This window comes from Rhodamnia argentea, chromosome 7 (genome assembly GCF_020921035.1).
Source record: "Rhodamnia argentea isolate NSW1041297 chromosome 7, ASM2092103v1, whole genome shotgun sequence".
In the NCBI taxonomy this organism is placed as follows: Eukaryota; Viridiplantae; Streptophyta; class Magnoliopsida; order Myrtales; family Myrtaceae; genus Rhodamnia; species Rhodamnia argentea.
The window spans coordinates 21,795,775-21,818,184 of record NC_063156.1 but is presented as its reverse complement, the minus strand read 5'-3'; the positions used below and the strand labels follow the sequence as shown (position 1 = coordinate 21,818,184).

Here is a 22,410-nt window from a genome sequence, read left to right as displayed (position 1 = left end):
CCGCAATATGCATGGTCGCCGCTCAACCACCAATCCCGGCCACCGGACACAAGCACCGCCATCCAAGCCTCCCCCTCCTCCGGCGAGGCCTGATGTGGCGTCACCTGAAGCTGTGTCGCGACGCTAAGATCTTCTCTTTCTTCCCCTTTACTCACCCTTCGCTCATGTGTCGCACTATGAGTGGACTAGTGGACAACTTGCGTGCGTAATATTTTCTCTCTCGGTTTGGGTTGAAAAGTGGGGCAACCCATCTTTTTGGCTTTAAAAAAAAAATCATTTCGACCCATATTTCAAGTTTAAATTGATTCATTTACGATCAACTTGCATAAATTCAAGTTGAGATATGGGGTTGTGACCCACTTCGACGGTCCTAAGTGAAAGCTCCAAGTTCTTCTCAAGTGAACAAAGGTTCGAATCCTTGCTGGTGCAAATTCAACATTCATTTGATAAAAAGTTCAAGGGATTCGTCAAATAGGTGTCTGGTCCAAACGCCCAGGTTTCACCGGTTCTTCACCTTTCCCGATCATGCTCCGATTTCTGATCGAACCGGCCGGTTTGAAAACATTGGTGTGCGACCGCCGTAGAATCCGGTTCACGAGGCAACCGACAAACGCAACTTGGCCTCTCTCTCTCTCCAAGCCGCACCAATCCAACGTTTTGCGTTCCCGAAGCTTCTCTTCTCCCCACTCACATTCACGTATAAATACAAAAGCAACTTGGGCTTCTCTCTCGTAGCCACCAATCCAACGTTTCAATTGCCACTCCTTCTCTCTCTCTCTCTCTCAAAAGATGCAGTCGCTCCCACATGATGATGACGACCGCCGCCACTCAATCGGAAACAATCCAAAACCATGCAGAGACGACGAAACAGAGCCATTACCATGGCGATCTTTATCACGATCATGCCCAAGAAACCCCGACGACCACTGCCACCACAGCCTCATCGCCACCGTCAGATGCCGATACGCCAACTCCTACGTCTCCTCCCTTGCGGTGGCTGGGAAGTTCCTCCTCGCCGGCTCCTCTGACAGGGACATCCTGTCGTGGGAACGCACAGCCTTAGCAAACTCTGACAACACGCGAAGCGGTGGCGACGGCGGGCTGTGGGTGGTGGCCGAGTGCGCAGGCACGGTGAAGTCGCTGGTGGTTGTCTCCGACAAGCTCTTCAGCGCCCACCAGGACCACAAGATTCGGGCCTGGAGGATCCGAGCTCAAGACCTGAACCAGAATCATCCGAACCACCTGAAGTATTCCCGCTTGGCGACGATGCCGACTCTGGGCGACCGGGTGCTGGGGCTCCTGGTGCCGGAAAAGCAGGTCCAGTTCCGGCGGCACAGGAGGTGTGCGTGGGCGAGCCACGCCGACGTCGTCTCCGGGCTCGCGTTGTCAAGGGATGCATCGCTCCTCTACTCGGTGTCGTGGGACCGGTCGATAAAGATATGGCATACGTCGGACTTCAGGTGCTTGGAGTCGGTCAGAGATGCGCATGACGACGCGATCAACGCCGTCGCATCTTCCGGAGATGGACGGGTCTACACTGGATCAGCTGACAAGAAAATCAAGGTGAGCCTTCACTCTTTAGACTGACACCCACCAATCAAACGGTAAACGGGACGCTATCTATTGATGAATTTACGAAGTATTTCACACTACTAGTAAGTTTGTTCAGCGCAACCATATGTGGAATGATCAGTTGACACAATATCTTTCTCCTAAACACGTCTCAATCTAGTTTACGAGTCAACCAGGTTCTCGCCAAAATCCAACGCTAACTTGGATAGGATGTGGCCTCAACTCAATCATACTGTGCCTAATCACACCTAAAAAAACATTAAGTGGAGTGGAAAGGCGGTCCAATTTGGACCCCCAGCATAGACAACCTCGTCCTTATATTAACAAAAGAACCATTCCCCTGAACTGGGTCTGTACTCTACAAATAAACGGTAAAGTATATATGCCTCAAAGTCAATCGTAGTAAAAAAAATATCTGGACTGCCGATCACCATTGATATCGACCCATCCGAGATCTCTAAATGTTTGGAAGTTCAAGACTTCAGAAATGGAAATTTCTTACTACTTGGAAATCTAAAAGATTGCATTGTTATACTTTACAATAACAGCTTCTCAAATTCCAAACATGAATGGGACGCCAAGAAGATGACCTCGCTCGATCTTTTGTGTAATTAATTTAGGTAAGTGTTCTTTCCTGTTTATACCTCTAATCTCTTTGATGGCTTCAGGTGTGGCAGAAGCTCGAAGGAGACAAGAACCACTCCCTCGTCGCCACGTTGGAAGGACACGGTTCCGGGGTCAACGCACTGGCCCTGAACTCGGACGGGTCGATCCTATTTTCCGGTGGTCGCGACAGATCCATTATGGCTTGGGAGAAGGAAGACGGTGGCGACCGGATGGTGGTCGTGTGCGTGCTTTTGGGCCACTCCAAGTCCATACTGTGCTTAAAGGTCGTCTCCGATCTGGTGCTCAGCGGCTCCGCGGACAAAACCATAAGAATCTGGAGAGGGTCTGAGAAGAGCTACGCTTGTGTATCGGTTCTGAACGGGCACCGAGGACCGGTCAAGTGTCTGACAGCAGCAGCTGATTGTGGCAGCTCGTCGAGTGCTTGTTTTGTGGTTTACAGTGGGAGTTTGGACTGTGACTTGAAGGTGTGGAAGGTCGCTTTTCCCATTTTGTGAAGAGCTAATCGATTTTCCGCTTAGTTTCTTTCCATATCTTTAGCTCCTCGTCCTCCAGTTTGTTAGGATGCACGTGTAATTGCGTTAGGCAAATCTCCTATCGAAAAATCGGTGCGATATAGAGCAGTTAATATATCTTAATTGGTCAATTATTCATTGACTTAAGTTTTTGAAATGAATATGAGTCCAATGGGATACCTTAACAGGCTTAGATTTGGGTTCTCTCTTTATGATCTCCCCCAAATAAAAAGTACTGAGCTCCCTAACACCCGTCTTCTCTTTTTTGGAACCTTTGGTTGTCGGAGTTGTGATATATATAGTTGGTGACATGCGACCTTTCATTGTGCTTGTTCAATTTTACGGTGGGTCGACTCGAATCCGAGTGTTAAATGTTAAGAGAGATTCAACAGTGGGGGGACTTCAAAATTGTAATCCGATCCTAAGGTTTTTCTACTACTTTAACGGCATCGGTATTTGAACCTTTTAACTCAGATATTCTCCATCGATACATTGCGCATAAGATAATACTCCACTCACATAATGGTGGACGTGATCCTCAAATTTACTTTGAGCGGGACATTCTGTAATTAGAATACGAGATTAGCCACCTCGGAATCGATGGTTCTATCTCAAGGCCTCCTCGAGAACAAGCGAAAAGATCAAGATTGACACTCCGGCTATTTTTCGTTCCCTTTTTTTTTTTTTTTTTTTGTTGGGACCTTAGGTATGATAACCCTTTGGAGACTAGGTGAGTGTGATACAAGCCAAACCCTTCACAAGCGTGAATAGTTATTTTCCTAGCTTGTGATGCAATACTAACTTGACTTTTGGTGGATGGAATCCATTAAATTATCCTAGAAAGCAGTGATCGATTACTCGGGGACTAGCTTGAGTTGTCTCTTTTCCATGAGACAAGAGGGGCAAAGCGATCTTCAAGTGACTATAGTTTATACCTAACTCAATATTATTACATCCCTACTTCCCGAAGTGCGTCTGCTTTCCTAGGTCATGCTTCAATCCAAAAGCCCAACTTTTGATAAAAAATTACAATTATTTTCCACTCGCACCTCGCTTTTGACATCATCCCTCTTTTGCTGCCATAACAATGACATCCCACACTTAAAAGTTAGGGAGGAGGGCAAAAAAATTAATTATAACAACGAAAGGAACTTTAATCAAAAGAATGACATCTAATGGAAGTGCTTATTACTAGTTACTGTCATTCTCGAGGTTAAATTCTTCAATTCGACTTAGCAAGTGCTCCCAGTGCGTTAACAAAAAGACTCCGCACGCGACGACGTAAAACATCCGGCGAACAAAAGTTTCTCATGATCCTTCCGTATCAAGGGCATTTCCTAGATTCGACCCGTAAGTGAACCCCATGAAGCCGACTTGCGCATCGTTTGTTACGTCGTACGGGGAGGCAGCCTAACTCGTGACGCGTCGATGGGGCCGAGGCGACGGGCTTGTACATGTACACCGACGGGGTGGACGAAATGGCAAAATGACTCAAAACTCGTGCGCAGTCGCTAGGCTTACGTCGACCAAACCGGTTCCGCCCACTTTTTTCCCCGACCGGTTGGGCCGGTTTCCGGCGGGGCTCTTGGTGTTTTTCCCAGGGAGAAAAAGTTGGCGACCCGTGCCGTGCATGGGCATCTCTAAGAAAACTGGAAGAGAAAGAGACAAATCCGAAGGAGGAAGAGACCGCCCCCCGGGAGCAAATGCTTTTTTGCGATTCTTGGACCAGACTAAAAAGCACAGTGCAGGCCATGATTGGCCTACTTTCTCTGGTTCTGTTCATGGGCTCTGGACTCACCCGGTTTCACAACGAAAGGAGCTGAAGATGGACCCAAATCAAATGAACCCAGATCGCTGCCCCTCGCCTCGTGATTCCTGCAAAAGCCCTTTGCCCGTCCCCGGCATCGTCCCCTTTTTTCAGAGGATAATACATAACGTCTCTCATCGCGCACTATCCCCACGGCAATCCTCAACCGCAGATGTCATGTCATTTTGTCGACAAACGAGATAATTGTATAGAGAATATATATTATTATAATTATGCCAATTCAATTCTAAATACTTTTTTCTGATCAATTCAGTTTTAAACCTTTCTATTTTGTGCCGGAAATTGCCGACATGAAAATCTCTAATAATATTTTAATAGTTTTCTATTAGTTATTTATTCCTTTTTTTTCTTCCCCGCTTCTTTCAGCTGATCGCCGCCCTACGTGAGGCCCACCTCGCCGTCGCCGATGGCCCGCGAGCCGACCTCACAGCCATTAGTGGCCAGCGAGGCCCTTCAACCTCGCCGGCCCTAGCCACTCACCGGTCGTCAAGGTCCAAAGACTAGCTAAAGGAGAAATAAAAGAAAAAACATAATTTTAAAAATTTAAATATTATTAAAAATGGCCACATTAGAACTGGTTATGCCACGTGAACAATTTTCGACCGAAATTGGCCGTAATGACAAAATTGGCACAAATATAAAAATTTTATGACGGAATTAATAAAAGAAGGTTTTATGATTGAATTGGCACAATTGTAATAGATTAAGGACTTTTTTTTGGCAATTATCCCGTCAATAAACTTAAAGGGTCAATCGAACTGTCTTTGCTTGTATACCACAGAAGACTAAATTCTACTTGAGTCGACTAGTTAGGCCAATGTCACAGTCGTAATTACTTGGCTGGGGCCCTATTTATTAGAAAGGAAATCTCAAGTTCATTTTCACCCTGTTTTATTTTATGGGTCGCCGCCGACTATTTTAAAAACTTAAACTGAGATCCCCGTTTTGATATCATATGAAATTTTGTAAAACCACTGTTGATTATTTTAAAAATTTTAGCTATTAAATGAAAGCGTGATTTTATATTTTAAGTATCCTATCAAATGACCGCATTTTAGGCGAGAATATCAGTATTCATACAGGTTACTCGAGACACGGAGATCTTCTCTGTCCCCCTCCAATCTACTCCCATGAACTCTTCTTCCCAATTCGACGAACAGGCAGCAAGGCCCCCCGCATTAACTTGTGTGCTTGCTGGATACTTTTCATGTTTCAATGCATCTCCTTTCTCGTTCGTAATGATTACAGGCACGTTATGGAGGGAGCCAAAACGACTCACAGTTTTATGGAATATTTCGAGTACCTGGTCTCTGTCATTTCATAGTAGTCACACCACGGGAGAGGGGGAGAGAGCGGCTGAAGCGGAATTTAAAAACAAAAGCACGGCAGTCTTTGCCAAAGGTCCAAAATACCACCCATTCGAACTGTTTAGACTTTTGACATTTTGGGATCTTAATCTACATAGTGCATTATACACGTTAAATTAATTGGGACATGCATGGACAAAAGATGATTTGCAAAACTCATAAAAGACGCGGTTTCGATTATTCCAAGTAGACGGATAGAATTTTTTATGAGGAAATTTTTTTCCGACAATATTATTATCGGGGACGGTACAATCTCAACCGTAAATCCACATACCATCATCGCGTGTTTTACATAAAGTACTCATTGACTGAAAAATCGTGTGGGAACATTTTTGTTTCCCGCAAGATGCTTAGTGTCAAAGATCCGGTGACCATCACAAGGGACGAATGAATGTATACTCGGGGTTAAGTCTTGGGGCTGGGTTTAGGGCTTGAAGACCGTAGTGGAGGGAAGTCTTCAGGCTGGAACATGCAGATGCTGGGTAATATCGGAGGTGGTTCTGGTTTGGGAGCGCATGTGTATGGCTGAGGAAGTTCAATAGGGTAAGAATGTTTCTTTACCCATTTTTGGATTGGCTTGTAGAAAGGAGAAGTGACTGACTTCTTTGGTGACGGTGATGGAGGTAGTGACGGTTTTGGTTCATCCGGACAAGAAGGTGGCGGTGACAAGATTGTCAAGCTAGCAGCTTCCTTTTTTTCTAATCTCAAGTGAATATCTCCATATATAATACATCCGCTACCCGTGAATTTCCTAATAAATATGATTAACCGAGAGAGAAATGAAGAACGGATGCATGCGTTCATACATATACACGCATGCAAGGAACCCATAAGGATCAAAAGGGGGAAGCAAAAAAGCGACAAAAAGGAATGGTGAGAAAGACTCTTGATATTTGGCGTTGAAACTATGTTTTGGTGCTAAAAAGGATTTGAATCTCCGGAAAATTTGAACTCCTTTTTCTCTTTAGCAAGTCAAGAGGCGCCCACTTTTTTTCATGCCCCCTTTTGCCCGCACAAAAAGTTTTTTCACCGAGGAAGGACGGGGAGAGAAAGTGGAGAAAAAAGAGAGAGAAAGGCTGGCGCTTGCGGATGCATATGATGCAGCTTTTATCAGGGTCAAACCTAAAAGTCACTTGGACAAATGGGGTCTTGATGCGTGATCATTTGGTTAATTCCTTTCTGGCCTCAAAAGAGGACAATTATCTTGTCACAAATCCACAGTATATTCCTCGTTTTACAGCTATTTATAGAGTGGAAAAAAAGATATGTATAGAGAAAGAGAGAAGAGAATGAATTGGTGTCTCGGTGAAGAGCAATGAAGAGAAAGAATATATGTAGCTTAGGCAAATTAACCCATCAAGGATGTTATAAATGAGATTACATATGGAGAACAACTAGGTTATGATAAGAGATAGTTTTTCATGTTTAGTGTATTTGGTCTCTCCTTTTGTGCATGGCGATATTAGTTTGTCTGCACGAAAGCCGGTCAATAAGAGGGAAAGACGAAGAGCGCTTCTTGTTTAGGTTCTCGTTTATTAAATTAGGTTGGCACCTGATGCTCGCCTAAGTTTTTATCTGACAACATGCTAACAAAAGAAAGAATCCATCATCAAGTTACTCAACAATCCCGACCAAGCTATGTTTTTTTTTACCATTTGGTAAGGTCTAGACTCTTAGCCTTTTCTAATGACAGCAACAGTTTTGAAGGACGAAATGGCTGTAAAAACAAACATCCTTCTTGGCATTGATGCATAGGTGGAAAGAGCAAGTGATAGCATGCAAGCTGCATAACGATGATCTTCGCAACAGACATGATCAAGAACCAGCTCAGGATCCGTGTATTCCGGAAGATTTACCCTAATTCCTTTTTTCACAGAGAGAGAGAGAGAGAGAGAGAGAGAGAGAGAATGCTAATCTATCAGCAAGAAAAGCATCTGGTCATTGTATTATTTTTAGGAACGGAGAGACAAAGCTGTTCTTGTCCCTCAAGGAATCTCTCTCTCGAACAACTGTCATTCCTGAGTTCTATGATTCCCCTATGTTATTTTAGTATATTAATCTTGCTCAGTTGATATCCTTTGCCCTCGTCCTTGGTCTGCCAAAGTTCCCTTCTTTAACTGAACCCAATAAAGCTTTATATACAATATTCATCCTTCACCGGGTATAGCCACAAACTGCCTTTTACTGTACTAAATGAACAAAATGGTTCCTACTGAAATGAGTTCTCCGACAAAGAAAACAAAAATCTTGCTCGCTTTGCAATCGGACGAGAGCATTTACAAGAAACCAAGTATACGACTGATGTTTAAATATGCACGTCGCACATCTATGAAGACCGCATCCGTTTATGTTATGCATTGCAAGAGAATAATGACCCGCCTAGTTAAGTGTTTTTTGTTTTCCTTTTTTTTCAAATGGCAATAATTTTCATGTCGCTTTATCGCGACATCCGATATGATTATTGGACACCCGATATGATGTTAGATGTCCAGAATAATCATGTCGGGCGTCATGATGGACCGATGTCAACTGATTATTCGTACCAAGTTCAAATTTAAGTCCTACAAGTTCTCCTCTGTTCAGACGGGGCAAGACTGCACATATAAATTGGTCTGTCCTTTTGTGCGTGGATAGGAAAGGATGCGCATGTTTCCCTAGACTTTTTAACCATGGAAAAAAGTGGACCCCCGCAGTAAACATAACCCTAGAAAAGCAATGGAAAGTGGTTGAAGCAAGCGTGCAAGTACTATTACTATCTCCATTTCGGCTTTTCCTTCTTTTCTCATTCGGAAAATGACACGTGTGGTCCTTGCACTATGGCCTAACATATAATGTGATCTCTAAACTTTTAATTTGATCAATATGATCTATGAAATTTAGCCCAATATGCAATGTGATCTCCGAACTTTTAATTTGTTCAATGTATTCTCCGAACTTTTGGAACATATTCAACTTAGTCCCTAAACTATAGAAAATATTTAAAGTCGTCCCCGAATTTGAATTAATAAAATGAATATATTAAACATCTTCCTATAATATAGGGACTAAGTTGAACATGTTTCAAAAGTTCAAAAACTATATTGATTAAATTAAAAATTTAAGGACCACATTGTAAATTGAGCTAAAGTTCGAGGATCGATTCAGAGACCACATTACATATTGAATCGAAATTCATGGACCATTCCTATCATTATCCCTTTCCCGTCTCGTAGAAACAAGAAAAGAGAGTTCATCTTCCTTTTTGTCCTCAAGAAAAAAGTTTATTAAAGAAGAGAGAGAGAGAGAGTTGAAAACACATGGAAAAGCTACCACCCACCATGGTTTTCGTGATGATTTAATAATCTCTCTCGCTAGGGCACGCAATACCTTGAATTATTATTGCTCAAAGCTTTCAGAGAGAGAGAGAGAGAGGAGAAACCCAACACCAACAGCAGCAATACCCCCAACAAAGCAATCATCATCATGCCTCGCTCGTCCATGCCTCTGACTCTCCACCACCACCATCATTACATCCATCAACCTCCTTCTCAATCATCAAACCCGAAGCACAGCCCTCAACTTAAATCAGGAGAGATCAAGCAGACGAAGCAAGAAGAAGAAGAAGAAGAAGAGGAGGAGGAAGAAGAAGAAGAAGAAGATGATGCTAGCTGTTCTGGTGGAAAACCCTAGAAAGTGATGCCAAAGATCTGTTGCTTCAGAGGATGATCCATCGTCAAGGAGCAAGCTGCTCTCTGATTTGTAGTATGTTCTCGGGGAATCAAGCGTGTCGGTCCGATTGTTTTCGTTAAGTTTAAGCAGAAGAGTTCATAGAAATCTCCCAGAAGCTTTTCTTCGCCATTTCTGGTATACGCCAAACAGTTTGCTTCATTTCTATTATTCTTGGAGAAACCATCTTCTTCTTCTTCTTCTTCTTCTTCTTCTTCTTTTTTCTGTTCTGGGTTTTTGGCTACTGTGTGGATCATGTAAGCAGTTGAATCTGCGTTGTCTGTGTTGGTGTGTGTATGTCGGTGCGTGCGTGCGGTCAGATTCAGCCGAACATGCTTCCAATGTTTTGACGGGTTTGAGCTTTTTGTCTCCATGAGTTGCCCACATGCATCTTGATACAGATCGAACTAGGGTTAGCTTTTTTAACATTTCTGGGCCGCATGAAGCAGTCAAGTATGTGACGATGATGATCGCGTTCCATTCTTCATTTTCCGATGATCTGCGATCGGTAGCTCCTCTTGGCATGCGCAAAAGAGCATGAGGACGATATATTAGCTGCTGATCTTTAGATGTTCTTGAATAACTGGACTGCAGCTGCCTATGCCTATGAAAACAAGTAATGAGAATGATTTATCTGTACACACATGAAGAACTATCTCGGAAAGAGTCCGAAACCGTAGTCCTGCAATTCCATGGGAAAGTGAGGATTGAGATTTACTCCGGTTGTGTACGTCAAAAGTAATTTTTCCTAGAAGTGCAGGGAGCGTCCCCATCGTTTGACACAATCAATCCCTGGGATTTCAGAAAAAGACAAGTTCTTATTTGCGTCCACCGTTAACAGGTATAGAAGACATGTGCAAGCATTGATCTATTGAGAGATTGTGGTATAGGATTTGTAGATATGCAAATGCATAATTTGTGGTTTTTTCCAACATGCTAACTTGCTTGTGAACTTCGACCCAAAAAAAAAGAAACTTGCTTGTGAACATTGCGTTTTTTTTTTCTTTTTTCTAGTGGAGCTGGAACGGGTTGTGAAATTGTTCAGCAGAATTTGCCCTAATATCGAACAGTTTCATCACTGAAAGAGCAATTTCCGTTGAGTTATATTCCCACCATTTCCCTCTTTGAGCAGTGCCTGTGAACCAAGGGTACGTCGCCGACAAGTCGGTTGGATTTGTAGATATGCAAATGCATGATTTGTGGTTTTCCCAACATGCTAACTTGCTTGTGAACTTCGAGAAAAATAAAAATAAAAATAAAAATAAAAACTTGCTTCTGAACATTGCGTTTTTTTTCCTTTTTTCTAGTGGCGCTGGACGGGGTTGTGAGATTATTCGGTAGAATTTGCCCTAATATCGAGCAGTTTCATCACTAGAAGAGCAATTTTCGTTGAGTTATGTTCCCACCATTTCCCCCCTTCGAGAACTAGTTAGCCCTAAAAAAAAAAATTCCTGTGCTAATAGATTTCCAAAAGGGCTGCGAGAATAAAAAAAAAAATTTGAGTAGAAGAAATCTTGGTGAAATATTAGGTTCCGAAATTATTTAACCTCTCATCAAAACCAATCATCGTGCGATAATCATTATCAAAATCTCTTTCTTGAGCAAAAGGGAGTTTCTAAAATTAGGAATCTTACACCACAGTTAAGAACTCAGAGCACAGGATTATCTTTATATTTCACAACTTCATCTCCCATAATAATTTTTTTGTTAGATGGCAAACTCGAAAAGATCGATTAGGTTAGATGGTAGTTGCATTTTGTGGAAAGCAAACGTATGCTTCTCATCTAATTTTGGGCCATGTAACATACCTTAATTTCGACCCCCCCCCCAAAAAAAAAAACATATCTTAATTGAGTATTATTATTTTTTTTTTTTTTGTGATTTTTGAAAGTCTTACATCTTGTTTAGTTTAAAGTGTATCAAGAGATGACTCGCCTTACCCACAAAAAAAAAAAAATAACAAATAACATGGAACCACGAATTAGAAATTAAGGAAACGGAATTGGCACCTTAATATATGATACACCTATGATTTGAAGTGAATCGAAGTCGCCACATCGAATATATGGGACGAGTTAAGCGGGTTACAACTCGGTTTCGTCATTTAAAAGATCGGCCCTTTTCCAACTGAGTTTCTGTCAATAACCTTACTTATATCTCTGTGCTTTCTCGTCTTCACTTCACTTGCGAAAAAAAAAAAATTTTGTTGTTTTTTGCACTAATCGTGTACGTAGACAAAACCCGATCGAATTTGTTTAGATATTGAACAAACTTATCCATCACGAGGGCCGTTTCGAGGATCGAGTATTATTATCTACATCCAATTAAAATGAACTAGTCAACATTCATACTATTTTGGAGCATATGTTGTCTCGCATCATACATCATTTACATATCGCGAAGCAATTCAAAAGTTGTTTTCCAAAATTACGGGCACAATACATTTGCTTCCATGTGAGGATTTTTTTTTAATTAATAAATAAAATAAATCCACCGATTATTTGCATCTTGTTTGATCTGCACATAGAATTTCGACTTCACGACAACCAATCATAGCTCTCGATGTAGGCAACGAAATTAGGAATTGCTCTTGAATGGGTCAGAGACGGATGTCTTTTCAATCTAAAACTCGTAATCGGTTCGCGAAAGCAGGTGCGTGCCCGTCGCGCATATTCTTCATGCCTCGAATCTTGTAGTCACGCGGGAGATTTTCCACCGTGCTTCAAATTGGAATCATCATTTTCAATTGCTGTTATTATTGTTGTTGCTGATATTTCGGTATTTCGGCTATACCATACGTAGGGCATTAAGAAGCTGAGGGAGCATTAGGCTATGGGCCTGAACTGAATATGGCAAAACTCGGGGGGCTTATGGGCCCATATGAAAGTCGACATAATCTTTTTTGGGCTTTCAGGCCCACGTTCTCTTTAACGAAGGCCCATCAGGTTCGACTGTGAATGCCCCAATCAACACGGCCAGTGATGGAACCGTTGCTTCACGAGTGCTCAAAGAATAACTAAATTTGCCTTGTTTAGGTTGGCAGGTCGTCCCCCGTGCGGAGTCGTCGACACCGAGTCAATGCAAGCAGCGCTCGCAAAAAAGCTCACTCTCCTCCTATCCAAACCTCCGATTCCGAGCTCTTCGATCTTCGATCATCATTCTCACTGCGTGAATTAGGGTTTCGATCGGTGAATCCAGCGTAGTCCGATTGGTTTGCAGCTCCGTGTCTCCGATGATTTGAGCTCCGGGCTCGAGGGCGTGAGATATGTCGAGGCCTCAGGTCACGATCACTCTCGGTCGTTCTGGTCAGGTATTGGTCGCTTTAGCTCCGTGCATATGATGCATTTTGTCTTTGGCGTCTTCATAAGAGATCTTTGGATCGATTGATTTTTGTTTCAGCTGGACTTCTTGACTCATTGGTTCGCGGATTCTGCGTAGCTTAAGAATTTCATTGTTTGGACCTATATCGACTGTGGTAATGTGGTTTTGTTGGATTGATCATGATTGGGCGTAAGGGATGACGTGCTTTTCTGGAGTAATATGATTGATTCAGTGATCAATTGAACCCCGAGGGAGGCTCTACCGTTAGATTGCTGAGCTTGATTTTTTCATTTTAAGCATGCCATAAGTGCCTCTTCTGAAGTGATATTGAGATAATACTTGCTCTCAACCAACTATGACTGGGCTATAGACAACGTTTTCATTTTTTCCAAAGACAGGTCATTGAATTGGTAGTTACTTGAAGCTTGAGGGATTGTTTAGCGCCAATTGGCTAACCAATATATATGTGTGTGATCCTTTTGTCAGGTAGTTAAGAGGGCTGGGAATTCATTGAACGATTCTCGAGCGGCGCCTCCACTTCCGAAATCTGGTAGTAAGCGCTCTTTAAAGGAGAGACTTGGAGGGAAAGCTGATAATCTTTTGCATGGAAGTTTCAAGAGGTTAGTTCTCTATCTACCTATCAACTCTTTCCTAGCTTTCCGAAGCTTAGGTTTTTTGTTTTTGGGTCAATTCCGAAGCTTAGGTTCACTAATAAGAAATTTGGCAATAATGTTGGGGCTGTTAAATTTTCCTTTTCTAAGGCCTTATTTGATTGCATTGTCGATAGAGAGCTATATCTATTGATTAATTAAAGAACCAATAGAGAGCTCCTCGATGTACTTCACTGAAGCGTTACCATGACGGGGTTATTTTCTTAAAGAGAAAAGTGCATTGAAAGTCTTAAAACTTGTCAAGAAAGTGCATTCGAGTCCTAAAAGTTTTAAAAAGTACAATTAAATCCTAAAACTTGTCACGAAAGTTCATTAGAGTCCTAAAACTTTCAAAAAATACAATCAAGTCCTAAAACTTGTCGTATTAGTTCAATCAAGTCCTTTCATTGATTGCACTTTTTGAAAATTTTAGGAGTCGATTGCACTGTCTGTGATTAATTTTAGCACTTCATTGCACTTTTTGAAACTTTTAGGATTCAAATGTACTTTCATTACAAGTTTTGGGACTTGATTGAACTTTTTGAAAGTTTTAGGACTCATTTGCACTTACATGACAAGTTTTAGGACTTTTAGTGCACTTGTCCCTTTCTTAAATGGTAAAACAATGAGGGAAAAATGAGTAGTAAAGGCGAGGGTGATGAAACAAGCTGCTTTCATTTTGCTCTTTTTTATTTTATTGAGGCGTATTGCCTACCAGTTGGGTGAAACTAGTTTCATTTCGTGTTTGCATGTCAAAAACTTTTTTATGTGAGAAAAGATCTGCTCTACCAATGATTGTCATTTTTGTGGAGAGGATCTCAATCCCCACAGAAAATTGTGAATTGGAACTAGGACATATAGTTTCCTTGGGAAAGCTAAGCAGGGAATTAATCTGAAGTAAGTCTTTGATATGTTGCAGACGGAGGGCTGAGAGCGATATTAAGGGCTTGAATGGTAGGCCTCAATATTGCTCATTCTTGATTTGGATAAATAATTGGAAGGTTAACTTTATGAATTTGTCTTCCTTTTCTTTCCCTCATAGAGAAGATATATCTCTTCCACTGACTGTCATAGCTCTACTATCACCAAAGGTGCTGGAGACCTTCGCATCAAGCTCATGCAAAGGAACAAGACAAGGCAGGCTAGTGGCAATGTTGGGAGGCAAGATCACATAAATCCCCATGTTAATATTCCTAGGACTGTCCATTCTCCCATGAGCTCATATACACATACGCTTGAGCCGAAACTTGATAGCCCTTTGAGGCGAATTCCACCAACAAGAAGTGCTGAAGATTTATTCGAGCTGAATTCAATGCGAAAACCTTATTCTTCTTGGACTCATGATGGGCTACAACATGAATCGCCAGATAGAATATTCAGGGTTTCAGGGGGCTTTTCTCCACCGAGGCCAATCAATGGCCAGCGAGAATTGCTCGCATATAGGCCGATTGATGCGCCAAGAGTTCCTACACAGGTTATAAGAGATGTTTATGATCATGCGGTTGCAGGGCCACGCTCCTCTTCGCATTTTGTGACAAGAACACCTTTGCCTCTGGATTCTGCAAGGTCTCTGCCGCGATTACATACACAAGGCGCCATCTCACATAGAAGTGTATATGCGGTACGGTTAATTGTCCGTGCTTGAGTTGTCTGTTCCGCATCATAGGGCTGTGATATTCCGCTTCAGTGTGTTCAGGCATTTATTATCATAGCCCTGAGACGACATTATGGTAGATGGGATTCTTTAATGAAGCACATACATGCATGTGCAAATCAGAGCAGCTGAGATTGGTTTCATCATTTAGTCGTGACTTTGGAGTTTATATAGCTACATGTCTATCTGCAAACTAGGCATTACAAACACAACCACTACAAACTCAATGGTCGAACTGAAACAATTTCCAGACCCAAAAGTGGCAATCTACCCGAACTTCTAGAAGAAAGCCTCCTACATTATCAAATTGCTACAGCCGATAAGACTTTGATGATGGGATATATTTTAAAGTCTCACCATCTTGAAAGCCCCGATTCATTTGTCAGAAGCTAGTTGTTTTAATCCGACTATCTAATAAATATTTTTTTTTTTTTTTGGTGGAGGAGCTGAGATTAAGTCCTTGATCAACATCATTTCTTTGAGACAGTCTTTAGATTTACCTGCCTTTTAAGTTTGTGTATGTTTGCTATGACTTATAAGTATCTTGTGTCGGAGTATGCCCTTCAACACTAGTCCTTTTTCCCCGCTTTGGTGCATCATGCCTTTCAGCAATATTTACTTATCATTTGTTCTGTTGGCTTCATGCAGGTACAGGGACAACTAACTGTTGGGGCTTTTTTAAATTCTCTTGGCTTGGGAAAGTATGCCATTCATTTTCAGGCTGAGGAAGTAAGTAATTTGCATCTTGCGTTCAACAAACTAAAGAAAACTTGTCCAAGTATGCCATTCATTTTCCACTGGTCCGCTGGTTGCACAGATGTTTCCATTGTGGATGTGTAAGCTATTACAGACTTGAATAACCTAATGCTCAGGAAAAAAAACGAAGGCCAAATTTTTCAGTTGATTTTGTAAATATCGTAGGGAAGAAGTTTTCCTGTTTCTCCTGAGCTATTGTAACAACTGGACCCTTTTCTGATAAAAGTAGAAAATGATCTGTTGCTAGTGGGGCCTCATGTGATGTGTAGCTTCTTTTTCCTTATTTAGATCTTTCCTGCAGTTAGAAATAGCTATTAATCAAGCCTTATGTGGCTGCATGTTGTAGCCTAAAACGTGAATCTACGGTGGGCATTTGCACTAGCCATATGTTATAGTCACATTTAATTTTCCTGGTTAATGAGGTTTGATCACCACTAGACACTCATAGACGAATCCATTTCACATACATACTATCCCTTTTGTCCTGTTAAGAGATGTCTATTCCTGTTTTTATGCTTCTTCAATGTCAATACAGCAGCAGACAAAGCTTTTCATGTAATTGGTTCCAGAGGTTGTGCCTTGTGAAGTCTACTTACCTTAGCTGAACTGGATATGCTATTGGCACACAACCTAATGAAATTTTGTAACCTGTGCTGAAATTTTGCAATCTGGACAATGAGAGATGTACTTGTTATGCTGGATCGCTCCTGATCCTAGAAGTGGTTCTGAATGGCAGGTTGATATGGATGTACTGAAGCAGATGAGGGACCATGACCTCAAAGAGATGGGCATACCGATGGTATGTTTGACTTAAGACTGTGAAACTTAGTTATGTAACTTTTTAGATCCACAGACCCAGGAATGCAAGGCCTAGCAATGCAAGTTATCGTGATATTATCTCATGTTGGTGGTGGCTAAAAGCCGACAGTAAGGGTTTAAAAAGCGAAGGTTTCACAATCATCTCTGTTGTCATATTTTTCTCAGCATTATCCATGCATATAAGCCATGGTGCTGGGTGTCCTGGTGGTCAAGTGAGCTGAAAACCAGTTGTTCCTGTTGTAACTTGGTTGGACATGGCTTTTTAACTGCCAGATATTAATTAGGGAAAAAAACGCATAGTTAAACTATATTTATCTTCTGCTTGTGGTGCTTCTAGAATGAATGGCAGGTGTCTGTGTCGAGCATGGGGAGTTAAACTGCATATGGACTTCTGCATCTTAATAAGCTCCCAGTTCTCATAATTTGTGTTTTTACTTGCAGGGACCGAGGAGAAAGATCCTTCTTGCTCTCTTGTCTCGTTCAAGACGCGTATAGAAATTTGAGGCTTTTACTTATATTGGTATCTTTTTGTTTATAATTTTCTTCTTCCCCTGCGTTTCCTTCTTATCTGGCGGAGAGAGAGGGAGACAGTGTCATGAAGAGGAAGGACCAGGTGATGGTTGGTGCAGGTAATCCATTGTTGTGTTATCTTTTGGATGCCATTCGAATTCTGTCTATTAAAATAAGTACCATAAGCTTGTATGTATGCTGGACATAGATCTGGCTATTAGGCTCTGTGAACAATGTAATGCTCCCCCCTAAATCTGCCAACACTTGTCTGGGATGAATTCTAATGCCTTTTTTTTGTGGCTGGACGGTCCGTGTATGTTGTACCTTTTAAGTTCGGTGTCATGTTGTGAACACTCTCTTCAAATTTTCTATTTGAAGCAGATAATGGAATTGACACTTGTGCTGAATTGGGTGTGTAAATGATGATCGTGTTACCTTGAATTGTCTTCTTTCAACTTCCCTTCATCCCTTGAAAACATGGAGAGGTGGTTGTTTCCAAGCCACGAGGTAAGGGCTGCCTGATGAGTCGTGGAAGCAACAAAAAGCGCTTCCACTTATTGGGCTCTCTCTCTCTCTGAGTGGGGCTTGCGGACCATGAAAAATATGGCAAGTGCCATCGCTTTTGACCTTGAAGCTAAAAAGGGTGGCATCCTTTTTTAGGGATTTACATCATTGGTGAGAATACCATATAAGCCCTATAAATAGGATAAAAATATCCGTCGTCTCCCTATGTGTGCATCTTTATTTTCACTTAATTTATTTCAGCCAATTTAGAGAAATGTGATGGAGATGCTTTCTCTTAGATACTAGCATAATATTTTTTCAAAAATAGTTATTTTTGTATGCTAAGCGGTTAATTAGAGACGTTGACTTTAGGCCTTTAGCTTCATTGGCTCGATGGTGGATTTTTGTAGTTTACTCAAGCCGGGCGAGTCTCCGATTTATGTTGGAAAGGATATTTCGTGCTACCCAATTGAATTTACAAGTGGGTAATTGTGGACTGGAGCTTGATCTTTGTCAATATATACATCGATTTACTGACGCTGTGGAAGATGCCGTGAGGAGGGGCAAGGGGCATTGCTCACTGGACGTTGCTTTGGCTATTGGTCCCACAGATCATCAACGTGGTTGGTTCATTGGGATGATGGGATGGGAGCCACAAGATCTGATGATCTTTGTGGAGAGGATTGTCGTTGTGTTATCTCCAATTGAGTTTAGGACAATTCTTTCATCGCGGACCTTCCTAAGATCTTATTCCGGGATATGAATCGTTTCTATTGATTGATTTTACATGGAATGCCGTCAAAAGCATGCGCGCAATATGCATACTATTTCCCTTCTGAGTGGAAAAGCCGGTTCTATAAGCATGCGGACCAATACTATTTTCCAATCATCTTTTTTCTGGAGGTTATCATTTTAGAAGTGTCATGCACGAGTCAAATTATTCTAGAAAAAGGAGTGTAAACAAGTTCCTTACGCCCTTGTTGGAAAGATATACGTAACAAGGTATTTTTTTTCTTTTGTCGGCAATTGAATATGGGCAGTATCGGTTTCCCACGAATAATGATACTTATTGGTAGAGAAAGACCGGCGATTACGAGTAAGTGTCGTTGAATGTGAACGGAAATAGAATCAATCAATAGTTGCGAGGAAGACAAATTAATTCCTTGTCTTAGCACTAAAACAGTCCTTGCATTATTTCGTAGGATGACTTTGTCGTGTCCCATCAAATGTTAAAAGACAAGGAGACATTGGTTTAACATCCTAATCATGAAAACTACTTACAAAATCACGAAAATTGGCACTTGTGAAAGCGGTTGAAGGAGGGGGGCTATCTTGCACCTCCGTCTTATCTAATTGCGGAGTGTGTCGTGTGATTTTCGTTAACCTCTGTATGATTGATGCAGAAAGCGTCGCCTTTATTCGGCTTTCGTTAATCGATCGGATCTCTTATTTATAAAAATGCTAAAAGAGTATGCTTAGACTCTCATTATGATTTATCAGATACGCTTTGCCATATGAATTGTTATTTCTTCTATCTAAAGGGGGCAGGTTGTTTTGAAATATTCGAATCTTGTGAATTACGTCGTTTTATGTATTTGTTGATTGATTATTTCACGTTGACTAGGTCAACGCTACAAGCCCAGCAAAATGAAAGGACCGACTGGTAATTACGAACGGCCCCCAACCCAACCTGCCCCCCGAAAGAAACCAAAAAGATAAAAGAGCGTTAACTAACGAAGAACAACAATAACTACCACTTCACATCCGTAATTATCTTTTATCCTCACGACAATGTCAAATGTAAACGATGGATAAGCCGCCATTGTCTCTCTGTCTCTCTCTGTCTCTCTCTCTTCATTCATTTCCTCCCCTCTCGTAAAACCACTGAACTCCACCCAAAACCCAGCACCTGCCATTCCCTCTCGCGTCTTCAACGTTGATGGCTCTCTCAATCCGCCAAACCCTTTGAAAGCCCCATCCATGTTCGGCCTTCACTGAAACACTTGACCACCCCCCACTTTGTTGAAAGCTATTACAGCTCGAGCTTTGGAAAATGGGTGGCAATGGCAAATACAAGTGGCGGCTCTCGTTCACTCGCTCGGCTTCTCCTTCGAAGCCTGAACCCCCGAAGGAGTTCTTGTGCTCGATCGCGGGCTCGCTGATGGCGGACCCGGTGGTCGTGTCCTCGGGTCAGACCTTTGACCGCGTCTCCGTCCAGGTGTGCAAAGACTTGAGCTTTGCGCCGATTCTTGAAGATGGGTCGAAGCCCGACTTCGAAACAATCTTCCCCAACTTAGCCATCAAGTCGGCGATCCTTCGCTGGTGCGAGAAATCGGGCGTCGAGCACCCGCTCGCTCTGGAGTACGCATCCGTAGAGAAGGTTGTCCGTACGAGGATGGCGTCTCGGCAACGGGAGGAAGGAGATTGTGGAGGGCTTATTAGGGTTTCGGAGAGGGAGCTACTGAAGAACGTGGCGGGGAACCCGCCGGTGACGTACGAGCACGCGGTGAGCGAGTTGGCTCACCCGGTTGAGCGGTTCTACTCGAGCTCGTCGGAAGAGTCGGTGGTCATTGGGGCGAGCCCAGAGACCCCTCTGACTCGCCCCTGTTGCTATTCCTCCTCCTCCTCATCGTCTTCCTCGGAATTTCAAGAAATCGAAAACCCTACACGAGCCCTAGGCCCTATTTTAAGCTGTGAAGAAGAGGAACTGGTGTTGAAGCTGAAGAGCAGTGACATCTTCGAGCAAGAACAGGCGGTTATTTCGCTGAGAAAGATCACTAGAACGCAAGAACATAGGAGGTCTGCTCTTTGTACTCCAAGAGTGATCTCTGCCCTAAAGCCGCTTCTTGTTTCGAAGTACTGCCATGTACAGGTGAATGCTGTTGCTACACTGGTCAATTTATCGCTCGAGAATTCGAACAAGGTGAGAATTGTGAGGTCTGGTGTGGTCCCTCTTTTGATTAAGGTGTTGAACGGTGGGTTTAGCGAAGCCCAAGATCATGCTGCTGGTGCTCTATTTAGCTTGGCCATAGAGGAAGATAACAGGATGGCTATTGGGGCTTTAGGTGCTTTGCCGGCATTGTTCAATGCTTTGAGATCGGATAGCGAGCGAACTAGGCATGATTCTGCTCTCGCTTTGTATAATTTGACTCTGGTTAATAGTAATAGGATGAAGTTAGTGAAGCTTAATCCCGTGCCGAGGCTGCTGGAAATGGTGAAAGCAGGAAATTTGTTGAGCCTGGTATTGCTTATTCTCTGCAATTTGGCTGCTTGTGTTGAGGGAAGGTCAGCTATGCTCGATGGTAATGCGGTTACAGTTTTGGTTGGGCTTTTGAGAGGGAACGAGGCAAAGTCCAAGTTGGATAAGGAAAATTGTGTGGCCGCGCTTTATGCATTGAGTCATGGGAATTTTAGGTTTAGAGGGTTGATGAAAGAAGTGAGGGGAGAGGATGTACTGAGGGAGATTGAGAAGAGAGGAAGCGAGAGGGCGAGAGATAAGGCTAAGAGGTTGTTGGAGATGGTGAGAGAGAGGGATGAAAATGGGGAGGAAGAGAATGTGGACTGGGAGGCGCTCCTGGAGTCTGCTCAACTTAGCGGGACTAGCGGCAGAGCTGGCGGTGTTGGTGGGAGGAACGTCTACAGTGCAAAGTCATCAGATTTCTGACTTTTCATCTTATGATCTTTGTTATCTCTGTGCTTTAGCGATGTGGATATGCTAATGACTGGTGTTAATGGAGGCAGGAGGGAGGAGATTCTGTGGCGATTGAGAAAACGATGTTGAAGTTATGAGGTTAAGGTATGATGGTGATGAGCAGGCCTATCTGCGGCATAGACAATGCCAACTTTTTACCCATCGCGAGCATCGTATTCCATATTATGGCAATCTTAACTGGCATTCCTTTGTGCAATCGGTGGTTCGGGCTACAGACGGAGAGAAACCAGTGCCGAGCTTCGTAGGTTGAGGGAAAAAATGTGAGTTTGATGATTGTTCATATTAGAGTCGGAGGCAAGGAAAGTCACCATATCGACATCCCGGCAAAGAAGAATGCAGTGCATATTCCTTTGTAATTTAACACGAAAAAGGCATAATTATCAAAAGTGGCCAAATGCATAACGATATTCTGCACATTTGTCATGTCCATGTATAATCTGCTCACATTGTTGTGTGTATGGTGTTGTGTCTGTGTAGTTGCACATAGAAAGGAAGAGTGATTTTGAAGAACTTGTTGAGCTTTACCTTTTCGTCACTCTATCATTTCATGGCCCTGTTTTAGGTTTTGCATGATGGGTTTGCTGCTTCTATAAATGCCAGCGCAGATTTAGTTGTTGATGGTCCCTAGTTGACCCAAGACTCGGTTGTGACCTGCAAGCTGGAGATGGTGGCGTGAACGGATGATGATGGGGTTGGACTGTCATTAAATGTTGTGGGACACTCAAAACTGCAAAGCTATTATTTTAGTCAGGTGCCCTTCTGTGATTAATGTTGGCATGGAGTGTGACTCTATTCTTGCCCGCTTTTGCTCTCTCTACCTACTTCCCGGACCTGATCCAGATGCGCCTTGAAAGCTTTGCTTCAATTGCAATT

At 42.5% G+C, this 22,410-nt stretch overlaps 3 protein-coding genes across 4 annotated transcripts; all 3 read left to right on the top strand.

Moving 5' to 3' along the window:
- Positions 1–662: 662 nt before the first annotated feature.
- Positions 663–2,755, top strand: LOC115734808 (protein JINGUBANG-like). Its single transcript, XM_030665745.2, has 2 exons — positions 663–1,563; positions 2,241–2,755. The coding sequence occupies exons 1-2, from the start codon at positions 790–792 to the stop codon at positions 2,691–2,693; spliced, it is 1,227 nt and encodes a 408-aa protein (XP_030521605.1). The 5' UTR covers positions 663–789; the 3' UTR covers positions 2,694–2,755.
- A 9,854-nt stretch (positions 2,756–12,609) lies between these two features.
- Positions 12,610–17,728, top strand: LOC115734677. Of its 2 annotated transcripts, XM_030665563.2 has the most exons (8): positions 12,610–12,738; positions 12,779–12,921; positions 13,419–13,552; positions 14,502–14,536; positions 14,674–15,203; positions 15,885–15,965; positions 16,729–16,791; positions 17,253–17,728. In XM_030665563.2, exons 2-8 carry the CDS (start codon positions 12,877–12,879, stop codon positions 17,304–17,306), a joined length of 942 nt encoding a protein of 313 aa, XP_030521423.1. In that variant the 5' UTR covers positions 12,610–12,738; positions 12,779–12,876; the 3' UTR covers positions 17,307–17,728. The 2 variants fall into 2 exon arrangements, with proteins under 2 accessions (XP_030521423.1, XP_048137642.1); XM_048281685.1 differs by lacking the exons at positions 12,610–12,738; positions 12,779–12,921 and having other exon boundaries at positions 13,446–13,552; positions 14,625–15,203.
- Positions 17,729–19,664: 1,936 nt separating this feature from the next.
- LOC115734676 (U-box domain-containing protein 38-like) lies at positions 19,665–22,094 on the top strand. Its single transcript, XM_030665562.2, has one exon. It carries the CDS (start codon positions 19,879–19,881, stop codon positions 21,487–21,489), a length of 1,611 nt encoding a protein of 536 aa, XP_030521422.1. The 5' UTR covers positions 19,665–19,878; the 3' UTR covers positions 21,490–22,094.
- The last annotated feature ends 316 nt before the right edge of the window (positions 22,095–22,410 follow it).

What these genes read in the sequence shown, in the direction of transcription:
- LOC115734808 (XM_030665745.2), top strand. Translation starts at nt 790, where the DNA reads ATGCAGTCGCTCCCACATGATGATGACGACCGCCGCCACTCAATCGGA. An exon ending in CAGCTGACAAGAAAATCAAG is followed by an intron (nt 1,564 to 2,240) that starts GTGAGCCTTCAC and finishes TGATGGCTTCAG; the next exon opens with GTGTGGCAGAAGCTCGAAGG.
- LOC115734677 (XM_030665563.2), top strand. Translation starts at nt 12,877, where the DNA reads ATGTCGAGGCCTCAGGTCACGATCACTCTCGGTCGTTCTGGTCAG. An exon ending in CTCTCGGTCGTTCTGGTCAG is followed by an intron (nt 12,922 to 13,418) that starts GTATTGGTCGCT and finishes TCCTTTTGTCAG; the next exon opens with GTAGTTAAGAGGGCTGGGAA. An exon ending in TTGCATGGAAGTTTCAAGAG is followed by an intron (nt 13,553 to 14,501) that starts GTTAGTTCTCTA and finishes GATATGTTGCAG; the next exon opens with ACGGAGGGCTGAGAGCGATA.
- LOC115734676 (XM_030665562.2), top strand. Translation starts at nt 19,879, where the DNA reads ATGGGTGGCAATGGCAAATACAAGTGGCGGCTCTCGTTCACTCGCTCG.